Genomic DNA, 12,982 nt, shown 5'->3' with positions numbered 1-12,982 from the left:
TGTGGGAATAACCATAATTGACATTTATAAACATTGTTACAAACATGTAAGAAAAGAAGCACTTAAGTTTGATTGAGAGAGGCAGATGAGGCCTCACAGAAAGGGTAGCATTTAAGCTGAAGGCTGAAGGACAGCTGAGGACAGCCAAACATACATATTGACAAGAAACCCATTTATTGCCGGTGCAAAGGCCTACACCATAAAGAAAGGCATTATGACTTGAGTAACCAACAGATATTTCAGAATTTTAATGGAGTATAAGATGTAAGGGGTGGGTAGGGGGAGGGAAGGGAGAATGATGGCCAGGAAGAAGCCAGAAGCTAGCCATAGGCTAGATAACAGCATGGCTAGTATGGCATGCAAAGAAATTTCTATCTGAAGAATTTTGAGGATTAGATTTTTATGTTAAAAAGATTACTCTGGACAAATCAGGTAAGATTACAAGAAGAGAAAAGGTATTATACTCATATAAGTAAAAGCTGATGGTAACCTGAACTAAGTAGAATATATTAGGGTCTAAAGGAGGAACAGGTTCAAGAGATACTTAGCAAGAAGAATGTATAAGCCTGGCGATTGACTGCAAGACAGACAAGAGAAAGGAATCTGGGATATGTCCCAGGTTTTTGGCTTGAGTGACTGAGTGGATAAGTCATGATAGGTTGATTTTAAACGTGATGAACCAGAGAAGCCCGTGGAAAGTCTAAGCAGAAATAGCCACTTGGCAGTTAGATATCTAGGTGCAAAATTAAGCAGAGGCATTTGGACTTGAGAAAGACCAGTCCACAAGGAGGACTTGAAGCCATGAAAAGATAAGGGAGAATAGGGAAGACCCTTAGGGGATACTGATGTTTAAAGGGGAGTTAGAGGAAGGGGGTTTGACCAACTGTATTGAAAAGAAAGAGATACATAGTTTGGTTTTGAGCTAGTAAAGAGCTAAAATGTTGAATTAAGAGGCAGTCATAAGATCAAGTGAATGCATCCACCAGACTTCATTCTACACACAATCATTACATGTAGGGACCTGCTAATTTTCATATTTGTGTAATCAGAATGTACATTGGCCCCCATGACTTTGTCCTTCCCCTGACTCTTGCCCAGAAACACATCTTGAATCAAAAGAGGAGGCTAGGACTGAAGGACAATAATGCCAAAAGGATTGGAGAATTTTTCTTAATTGAAATTTTCTAGGAAGTGAATGTAGAATATAACATTGCATATGATAGAGCAAAACTTCTCCAAAAAACAAAACAAAACAAAACAAAAAAAAACTCTCTCTCTCAAGTTCTATTAGCTGTAGCAGCTGTCAACTCTATGTCTTCTTTCTTTTTTTCTCCACCATAACAACTCCTTCTGACCACCAGCTCCTACTGTCCTACTTTATGGGCAAGCATCTCTCCTAAGTCTCTGAGTTTTTTCATTTTGTATACAGATCTACTATTCTATTCATTAACAACAACAACAACAAAAGGATGGGGCATCTGGGTGGCTCAGTCAGTTAAGTGTCTGCCTTTGGCTCAGGTCATGCTCTCAAGGTCCTGGGATCGAGTCCCGCATCGAACTCCTTGCTCAGCAGGGAGTCTGCTTCTCCCTCTTCCTCTGCCTGCCGCTCCCCCTGCTTGTGCTCTCTCTCTCAAATAAATAAAATCTTTAAAAGAAAAAAAAGGTCATTTCTTGGCACCACCTTCAGAAGGCCCAGGAAGGAATGACAAGGATTATAAATAACTGATTTAAATTTTTTCCCAGACACATATTTTTATGTATAAAGTCATTTTGTTATAAAACAGAGACCTATTTGGTTTCATGCTATTCTTATATTTTAGATTTTATTCAACTTGCAAATAAATGTTCAGTACTCACTTACTGAAATCTAACAAAGATTGAATCAATGATAAGCATCTCAGACATAAATATATTTTTCTGCAAAGGGATATTTATAAAATATATTTTCATCAAAAATTAGAGAAAAATGCACCAGGTACGTGTTTGGTTTTAATTGTTAAGCTTTTCACAATATGCACCATGGGAATGATGTAGTTTTACAGGAGAATGCATAATTCTGAACAACACCCCAACCTTCATCAAATGTAATAAATTCCAAGTACCATCTGGCAATTTGTAATTTTCTTGGGGTTCTTTTATGTATAGCCATCTGAATCAAAGGAATAACATTCACTTCTTACCAGTGTACTACCTTAGAATAGTGAGTTACAGAGAAATTGCTTTTGGGCTAAATAAAGACTAATACAAATCAAATTCCCTAATGATTCTAATACCACTAGATCTAAAAGGAAGACCCAAGAATCTGCATTTTTAACCAGCACACAGTTGACGCTAATGCATGGTCACAAGAAACATCTGTTATGTCTAGTAATTCCAAGGTACCACTGCACACCCACTAAACCAGAAACTTCTGACAATGTTCCTATAGCCAGAGAATTCACATCTTTGTAAGAATATTGGTGATCCTTCTGATCAGATAAGGATGGGAATCATCCCCTTAATGTATTTCTCTATTAGCAGATTATGGCTGCAGCGCATTGTTACTCGGACTCCATTATCACATTATTATAGTTTTCCTTAGCTAAAATCAAAACAATCCTGAATGATTGACTGTAATTCAAAGTGTAACTCTGAAACTTTTTCCAACTAAATTAATTTGTTTTCTTCTATCCAAATAATGTAATTTAGATATACGAAAATATGAAACTTCAACTGCATTTTTAATTGGACTAGTCATAAACGTCCTGTAATGTGGGTTATGAAAAACTGTCATGTCCATCTGAGAGTATGGATTCCTAGAGATGAAGTGACTTAACCACGGTCCCACTGCCATTAAAAGTTTCTCTCTCCCTCTCCCTCTGCCCCCCCCAATAAGTAAATAAATCTTAAAAAAAAAAAAAAAAGAAGAGCTACAGAGTATTAGCCCATCTCATCTGGGGATAGGATATTTGACATGAATGTCTGTCAGTAGGGCTCACATTTAGCACCACCTATACAGCTCTGACCTGAGTGAGGTATACCCACACTCTGAGTTTGAAAATTACCCCAGAGGAGCTGGGAGCCTGATGAAATGGTGGAATGTGTGTCTTCAACATTGTACTTTTTTATCATATACAAGTGGTGCAATGACAAGTGGTAACTGCTACACATGACTTCCAGGGCCAACCATGATACATACACAAAGATGGGGGTGAGGGCCAGGGCTGGAACATTCTTTCAGGGTGATGATGGGGTACTAATAATTCCATGGCACCTGACAACAATGATGCAGCCATTAGAAAAATATGAATCTGAAGGAGTTATATCTTGCTGCCTCCATGTGGCTTTGAAAAAATTACTGCTCATGTGCTACAGTACAGAATTTATCTTTTGCCAGTTTTTTAATCATGTTCTATCTCTCTTTAAAAAAATACCTCAGGGACTGAAGCATTTAAATTAGGATGAAATTTGAATGTCTCTATTTTCCACTTGTTTAACCAAATCTTATAATTCCTTCAAGCTACATTCTTCCCACATTACCCTTAAAGACTTGAGTGATCTCTCCTACTCACAATAATCTCTCATAGAACTTACTGCCTGTTTCAAAACTGTGATCTATATGATATGTTAACCAGACTATTAGTTTCATTTTCAAGTGAGTGTGTTTGTTACTCCAGTACCCATGAATGGATCCTAAAATTTGTCTGCCGGGTAATCCCCACGCTTCCCGCTTATCTGTTACCTTGTGCCAAATTTTCTTGATACCACTGGTCACCTGCCAAGACTTGTTCTCTGGTCCCTTCTGTAGACTGTCCACTTGGCTGGACTCCCCCATGCTGCGTGGGCATGACTTACCATAAGAAGTCTGTCCACTCTTTGGAGGCTCGTCACTGGGACTCCTAATAAACAATATATTAGAATTCCCCTCCATGATTCTCCTTGAATAGTCTGTCTTCCCATTAGATCAGGTGATGTCAAAAGTACAAAATGGTGACAGTAAATAAAACAAAGATTCAACCTCTTAGGCACATATTATGAAGACAGAAGGCATTTATGGTTAATCCAGGTATTGCTTAATATCTAAGCCCTTATTCCATGCCATCACTTGGGACCTACAACAGAAATTGCCATTACTGTGTTCTCAAGGAGGAGTGTAACCCTTGAGTAGGAAAAATGAAGATGTAAAATAACTGTGAAGAAGAGTTTAAAATACTTCAAAAAATATGAAGTATTCCCAAAGCTGAAGGACATGTTAAAACTGATGGCCAGACATTTAAATAGCCCTTTCATTCTAAGTAGCCTATAAACAAAATCAGTCAGAACAACTTATCCAGAAAATATATGCCAACTTGTCAAAACACCATAGCTATTTAATTAAAATAGGTTCATGCTTGTTGCTCTGCCCTATGTTCTAACGTGATTGATTCCACTTTCAACAGCTATGACCTCAAAAGAAGTGTCCTACTGAAGTCAGGTGATTGGAGTTTTAAAATAAAGTCTACCAAAGTCATCATGTCTTTTTTTTAAACTAGTCAACCTACTTCTGAGAACCATGCATGAAAAAAAAACACACACACATTTTGGATGTTACAAAGCAAAATGTTTGTAGGATGCAATTTTCATACTTTTTCAGTGCATTAGGAATTACTTTTCAGGAAATACCACTTTTCTCTAAGTGCTTTTCAACTAGACCAAAGAGTCCTTTTTAACACTTAACTGAGCAATTCATTCAGATTTTTATTTAGATATTTAATTATAGGTAAAATCATAATTCAATGAAAATGACCTAATCTAATATTATTGGTCGCTCATTCTCCTGCTGTTGGTAAACGTTTTGCTTCTTGAAAAATCTCATGTTATTTGGCTTTTCTGAAATAATGCTGTGATCATTCACTTATTTATTCTTTCATTCAACAAATATTTATGGTAAAACTGTAATGCATTGAACATGAGCTAGCTGTGGGAATGAAAAAATTGAAAAAACATGCCTCCTCTCCTTGAGGAGCTCATATGTTACAGCAAATATGTAGGTACATAGGTATGAAGGTACTAGGCAGGTATGTAGTATTACAAGAAAGAGAAGTTCTAAAAAGATGTTTCAACAATGTGAGGATTCACCAAAATATAATCCTTGAATCTTCCTTCTTCTTTTTAAAAGCCTCTCTTCTAGAAAACTTCTTTCATTTCCTTGAAGCACATAAAGCTGATATTACATATATATTTTATATTATGTATCTATTTATATACATAAATCTAAGATACACACAGTAGGTGTATCTGGAGAGGCCTTCTGGAGGAGAGGATACTAAAGAGAAGAGGTTCAAGGCAACATCTTTCTGAACTTACCTATAAATTCCCAGAAACTTATCTTCTTACAGCTTCCTCTGCCTCCTGGGCACTTTATTCAGCAGATCCTCTGCCTCCTGGGCACTTGATGCTAGACTACATTGACCCAGTTGTAAAACTCAACAGCTTTTAATATTCCCTACACTAATCCTCTAGAGTTTAGCATTTAGGAGAGACAAAGAATGCATGGAAACTTAACAACAGATATAACACTTCATCAGTCTCCATGGTCATTACCATTGATTAAGCCCACCCCTCTCCACCCATCGATCCACACCAGAGCGTTTTACTGACTCCTCAAATCATCCCCACCTATACCCATCTTTCTGGCTCTACGCCTCTCCTCCTCCTCCCATCTCCCCTTCCCAATATCCCCCAACTAGTCCTTCTCTTCCTCTCTCTTTCTTCTCTCATTCTCTGTCTTCCTATCTAGTTAAAAAGCACAGAATGTTCTTTATCTTATGAAGAGGAAGTTGTTTTATTTTAAAGCCTTCATAACAGCAACTAGATCTTAGGATGGTAAGGGAGATAAATTTTAAAAGTGGCAAAGGTAGGAATATTTGCTTTTTAGCTGAATAAAAAATTCTTCTAAAGACAGTTTTCCTAAAATGTCTTTACTTTTCTACTCATATTTATTCTATTAAATTATGAATTCCTTTGTGATTACAAACTCCTGTGGACTATATCATTGATCTTTCATTTCCTTTCCCACTGTCCTGTGTCTCCAGCACCTGCTGTGATGTACACTAGAATGAATTCGTAACTGTTTTGTTTTATTCTTTATGTCACATTCTTTATCACTTAGTATTTTTTCCAACTTTATTGAGGGAGATTGACAAAATTATAATATACTTAAAGTGTACAACAGGATGTTTTTATATATATACATTCTGAAATTAGTTTCACAATCAAGTTAATCAACATTTCCATTACCTCATGTAGTTACTTTTTAATGAGAATGCTTAAAATTTATTCTCTTAGCAAATTGCAAGTGTACAAGACAGTATTTTTAACTACAGTCACCATGTTGTACGTTACATCCTCTGAACTTACTCATCTTATAACTGAACTACATTATACTATGCTCATCACAAGTGTAGCTAACACCTGTCACCATACAATGTTATTTTAATATTATTGACTATATTTACCTATGCTGTACTTTTTATTCCTGTTACTTATTTATTCTATAACTGGAAGGCTGCATTTCCCACTCCCCTTCACCCATTTTGCCCATCTCCCACCTCCTCCTGGCTGACAACCATCAGTTTGTTCTCTGTATTTATAGGTCTAATTCTTTTTGTTTTGTTTCCCTTTGTTTTGTTTCTTAGATTCCACATATAAAATGAAATCATATGGTATTTGTCTTCCTCTGTCTGACTTATTTCACTTAGCATAATACCCTCTAGGTGGGTATTGATGTTGCAAATGGCAAGATCTCATCTGTTTTCATGGCTGAGTAATAGTCTGTATATACACCACACCTTCTTTATCCATTCATCTATGGATAGACACTTGGGGTGCTTCCATAGCTTGGATATTGTAAATAATGCTGCAATAAACATAGAGGTACATACATCTTTCCAAATTAGTGTTTTCATTTTCTTGGGGAATTTACCTATAGTGGAATTATTGGATCATATGGTATTTCTATTTTTAATTTCAATAATCATCAGGGAAATGCAAATCAAAACCACAATAAGATATCACCTTACACCTGTCAGAATGGTGTAAGACAGGGCAACTGGGTGGCTCAGTTGGTTAGGCGACTGCCATCAACTCAAGTCATGATCCTAGAGTCCTGAGATCGAGTCCCGCATCGGGCTCCCTGCTTAGCGGGGAGTCTGCTTCTTCCTCTGACCCTCCCCCCTCTCATGCTCTCTCTTTCTCTCTCTCTCTCTCAAATAAATATATAAAAATCTTAAAAAAAATGGTGTAAGACAAGAAATAAATGTTGGCAAGGATGTAGAGAAAAAGGAACCCTCATGCATTGTTGGTAGGAATGCAAACTGGTACAACCACTCTGGAAAACAGTATGGAGGTTTCTCAAAAAATCAAAAATAGAATTCATAAATGTTTTCTGAACTTAAAGGATTGAAACTGAATTCTTGCTATGATTATTATGATACTACTCTCGGCTGGAGAAAATTGTCTTGTTTAGTGTTTTGCCTTTTCAAATTCTAGCTGCCTGCTCTTCTACTCTCATCTCTTTGAAGTTTTGTCCTACTATTCTCTCTACACTGATATTTCTCTCTCTCTCTCTCTCTCTATTTTGAGCAGGTGGACTCCCAGGACACTTTTTTTTCTTTGATTACTCTATAATACTTTATATTTTTAACTCTTACATAATTTAGATATATCTTTTCTTCAATCTAACAAGAGATGAATGGATGGGACATAACTGCAAATTAAATAGTTATGCAATGAACTAAAAGAATACAAAAATCAAACAGCAAAATTATAAACATTAAACAGAATTTGAGATAAGATTTCTTCAGAGAGAAGAGTTTTTTACAATGTACTTCTCATGTACTGTAGAAATGTGTGATTATGTGACTCACATGTTATATTTTACTAGCATCTGTTTATGTTTTGGTTCCAGTGACTTTACTAAAACTACAGAAAAATGTGATACACAAATGATTTCTATGATAAATGTAGAAAAAATCCTATTTAATATTCATAAAAATAATTATACTTTCTCTAAAAGTTTTCAGAATTGACCTACTAATTTTGTTAAGATAAAATCTTTACAAAAGTAGTGCCATTTTCTAAAGGTTTCTTTTCTTTTTTTTACCAAACATTAAAATATCTTTTGATAGTGTGAGTTGAATTTTTCTAGTATTAGAAAAGCCTAGGGTCAATTGCTTTTAAATCACTTAAATAATTCCAATGAGAGAAAATCTTTTAATAAAACTATCCCCTCCATTTCCACTAATTTTGCTACTTTTCTATTTTTCTTTTGTCTGAAATATGTGAATCTGAAATGAACTCGATCACAGTTTAGTTGGTTTTGGACTTGTTAGGACATTTGTATTATATATTTTTAAATGTCTTGAATATATATGCCTTCCAAGGCTCTGTTTCCAAAAACGCACTCTCTTCCTTAGACTCACATGCACTAGTTCCCAAAATTTCAACATGATGCTCCCAAAGGGGGGCAGAGTTTGCTTGAGACTCAGTGCTCAAATGTCACTTCTTTATCCTCATTAAGCAGTTACTACTCTGGGCATACTGCTGCCCATGTAAGACTCTGTGTTAGGGAGACTCCAGGGGTATATAGTTATAAGCTATGGTTCCTGTTCCATAGAGCAGGAAAAAAGTGAAATGGTGATTTGTAGTCCAGGTAAAAAGTGCTGCAGGAGTTCCATGGAGGAAGTGATTACATGGTTTTTATGAGGGGGAATGGGAATGGTGCTCAGTGGTAGGGTCTAGATGAGCAGAGTGGGAGGAGACACATCTGGGGAGAAAAATAAGCTTACAGACATCCTGGAATAAGTGTGCTGCGGTCAAGAGCCAAACAACAAGCCCTTTGGTTTGGGATAAAGCTAGAGCATAGGAGACACGTGAGAAAAACACAGCCAGGGCCAGATCTTGGAGGCATTGAGCACACACTCTTGGAGTCTGGACTTTATTCTTGGACAATGAGTCACTTTGGCTGAGAAGAGGCATGTACAACATTGCATTTCAGATTGGAAGTTTATGAGGCTAAGCCGCATAGAGTGTATGGGACAAGGCGACATCTGGAAGCAGAAGGTTCCACAGGAGGTTATTTTTCAATAGTATAGAGGAGAGTCAGAACTGAATAGAAGTAGAGAAATGAGAAGGAAGGATTAGGCTACAAGAGACATAGCAAAAGAGAAATCCACTGGCCTGGCTGACTGACTCAGTACTGGGGGAGAGAGAAAAAGAGTTAAGGGCCCTACTTCTCAGGCCTCTTTTGGACTCTTCCTCCTATTAGACATCGATTAATTTGGCTTTTGAGGACTGACATCTCCTTGCTTTTCTGTGGACTCATCCCCAGTCATTTCACTGATGGGTGCGATCCAGTTCTTGCAATCCCTTCGCTCAAGAATCTGGAATTAGGCCTGACAACTAGAGAGTGGTCTCTTTCTGAGGTGTTGGCTGCGTCCATTTTCTTCCATGCGAACTGGGAAGCTCAAAATGCTGCTTTACAGTAAGAGAAGAAAAGGAAACAGAAGTTAAAAAAAAAAAAGATGAGAGATGGAGAATAAAAGCTAGGTCTGGGTTCCCTGGTGCACTTTATTCTGTGCTTTCGTGTGTCCCTAAAAAATAACTGCATCCCTCCTCTTTAATTCTGTAGGACATCCTTATATTGCAGTAATACATTCCCTCCTTTGATTAAGCTAGCTTGGCAGGGTTATTGTTACTTGCAGCCAAAATGATCCAAACTGATATATTCCTCAGCATGAACTCTCCATTTTCAGTCACTCGGTGCTCTGGCTACTCTCTGAACAGTTGAGCACTTTGCTAACTCCACATGTTCATGCCACTTCCTTCATCTAGAATGCCTTCCCCTTCCCAATCCTACTGACTCTGCCTATATAAATCCTGACTACCCTTCCTTTCTTCTAGCCCTCTCTACTAAGTACTTTTTGAGTGAGTCCATAATACTGTAAATTGTAATGTCACATTTTCCCCCTCCGAGTCCCTGATTTTAGTGACCTTATTGGAACAATAATTAAAACGATGTAAAAGAGGGTAGAAGGTGATGGATAGTGCACAAAATCAGAAAATTTATGCTCTCACATATACAAATTAAAAAAAAAATCCAAAAGATGATGATTTACTTGGCTACTAAAACCTTTGACTCTACGATGGGTTCAAAGAGGTACAGTAGGCCATTTGGCCAAAGCAGATATTTTACATAAGGAAGTGTATCATTTAGGAGTATTAGATGAAAGAAGATAAAAACAGCCTCTAAACAAGTAATGCATCATGCATTATTGCATTAGTGCATTTGATTTTATGAATATCCAGAAGAGGTCCTATATCAAGTAAGAGACAGATATGGAACCTACCGTGCTTTCTTACTTTCTCCACTATGCTAAACTAGCCCACAGAAAATAAAAAAGAAATACATCAATTTTTAGATGACACAAACATTCAATTTTATGTAATTTTTAAAAATATAACATATTTTAAATTGTTATCCACTGAAATAGCAATATACTCTAGGAACCATCTTGAACCTAATGCCTGGGCTATATTATATAGCAAAAAACTAAATCAAAACAAAACAAAAACCAAACTGTTATTCTCTTTTAAGATACTACAGAATATCACTTATAAAGGCCTTTCTTTCCTCTAGAAATGAGAAAACCAATCTGCTATCTTGTGAAATCTCACATAAATTTGGAACACAATGGTGTTTACCTTCCCTTCAGCAACTGTGACCTTTGTTCTGGTAACTTATAATGCCTCAAAGGGGAAAACCCCAAATTGCCTTCTGAAACCAATAAGAAAACGTCTAGCTGATGAATGTACATTTAATGAGCAAGATAAAGTGCCAAGAAATAGTTAATGTTTCTTTCAGCCTCATACAAAGGAACATTCCTCCATTCTGGGGTCCTAGGACCCCAAAGCATTCACAGCAGATGACACAAGTAGCACTGGTTAGTGGAATGCTATTGTACAAACAGTCTGTTGCTGAGCAGGGCAGAAATATGTTTACATGAAAATGGAATGATCTTTAGTTAGGAGTTCTGAAAGAAAGTGATAATTTCCATAACCAGAAAAAGCATTTTACATCATTCCATTTCAACTGCTATAAAACCCTGAGTTGCTTTGGCAATTGCTTATCCCTGCTTTGCTGGCTTTATATCATCCTCATCTCTGCAGCTTTTCATTTACTAAATAACAGGGTTTTTTGTTGTTATTTTGCCTTGTTTTGAAGCCTTGGCAGAAAACACCACCATTCTGTACGCTTTCTCAGCACCCACCTTGCAATGTTCATACAATGAATTTTTGGTGCTCCTTTTATAAAAGCCCAGTTGGCATATCCTCCCAGTAAAACTGCTGAAACTATGATCAGAGAAGTCCCCATCAATAATAACTGTAAACTATGCCCTTCTCTCACTTTATGGAGCTCTTCACTGTCCATACACTGTTTGTTATACTGGTAACAAAGCATAGAGTGGCTTTAGTGACAGAAGGGAAATGCAAAAACACTTACCTGCATTACAATAAGGAGGTCAAAGACCAAGATAAAAGAAGCCAGGAATGCTCTGGAAACTTCATCACTGGGCAAAAAACCCCGATTCAGCTTGTCCCAGCTGATCCAGTCAGTTGTAATGACAAGTACAACCACGGAAGTCAGAGTAAAGAGAACCGTCCTGCAAGGAACAAGATGTTCATTAAAGAACGTTAGACATAATAATATAGACAGTGAAGACTGCCTGTTACCTGTGCAGTCTTCAATGCCGACCCTTTGCCAAGGCATATTCACCAAAATGAAGATGAACAAAGAAGTAAATTAAGTGCTTTCTTCCAAAAGCAATTTAAAAAAGATATAATAGCATCCACCCCAAGATTTTCCCTTAAGAACATGAAGATAATGATTACAGAACAAATAACTAACAACAAAAATATTACAAATAGCCTTGGCTAGTGCAATATGTGTCCCAAAGAGAACACTGGTGTGTAGCTCTCATTACATGTGCATCATTTACTGAGGGTAGTAGACATGCATATGTAAGAGCATAAGGCAGATGGTGAGTGATGAACAAGTCTTTGGATTCTATTATTGTCCTATAAAAGAGAGGGATAGTTAGACCAATCCCATCATCATCCTCATAGCCTGAGGATGAAAGAACCACCTCTACACACCAACTGTGTAGCCATTTCTCCTCATAGGACTTGTGTCATAGATGGCTTGTGGTCTAGTGACCTGTCTAGGCCACACCATATTTGATTACCCATTCCTTGTTGTAAGATACTAACCTTATCTTTTATCTTTATAACCCCTATAAAATCTTACATAATTGTATCAGATGGAGTTCAATGAATGTTTGTGGAAGTTGTAACAATTAAGCTTTCTATAAAAATCAAGAGTCCTTAGTCTTTCTTTTTTATTTTTTTAAGATTTTATTTATTTATTGGATAGAGAGACAGAGCACAAGCAGAGGGAGCAGCAGGCAGAAGGAGAGGGAGAAGCAGGCTCCCTGCTGAGCAGAGAGCCTGACGTGGGGCTAGGTCCCAGGACTTGGGGATCATGACCTGAGCCGACCTGAGCCGAAGGCAGATGCTTAACTGACTGAGCCACCCAGGCACCCCTTAAATTAGTCTTTAATATTGACATTCAAAGTAAATCTGAAATGTGGGTGGCAAATTTAATCTGCCAGAGAATTGTCTATAATGTAATTAAGCCTCTGCTTTCAGAGCTATATTGGTATCTGGATATCATTTTGAATTGTAAAAAGGAGTCTACGGCTATACCACCCTGAATGCACCTGATCTCATTTGAATTGTAAAAAGGAAAATAAAAAAGAGTAATTATTTTGAAAATAATTTTAATCGAAAGGAAGAAAAAGGGAAATAAAGAAAAAAAAGAAAAGAAAAGAAAAATGGAAGAAAATATATGGAGGTGAAATAATACCTTAGAAGAAGACATACCCGTTTTGGCAATTAACAAACT

General features: G+C 37.0%; 1 protein-coding gene across 3 annotated transcripts in view; it reads right to left on the bottom strand.

Moving 5' to 3' along the window:
- Nucleotides 1-12,982, bottom strand: part of TMEM117 (transmembrane protein 117) — a 452,362-nt gene that overhangs the window by 60,624 nt on the left and 378,756 nt on the right. For all 3 annotated transcript variants that reach the window (XM_088025581.1, XM_028123175.2, XM_028123176.2), the window contains one exon: nucleotides 11,522-11,681. In XM_088025581.1, coding sequence (XP_087881707.1) covers nucleotides 11,522-11,681 — 160 coding nt within the window. The remainder of the gene's footprint in view (nucleotides 1-11,521; nucleotides 11,682-12,982) is intronic.

The sequence above is a fragment of the Eumetopias jubatus genome, unplaced genomic scaffold, assembly GCF_037043125.1.
Source record: "Eumetopias jubatus isolate StellerSeaLion01/CBP00866 unplaced genomic scaffold, mEumJub1_p1.0 scaffold_8, whole genome shotgun sequence".
Classification (NCBI taxonomy): domain Eukaryota; kingdom Metazoa; phylum Chordata; class Mammalia; order Carnivora; family Otariidae; genus Eumetopias; species Eumetopias jubatus.
Note: the sequence above shows the minus strand (reverse complement) of the source record. Positions and strands in the feature narration are given on the sequence as shown.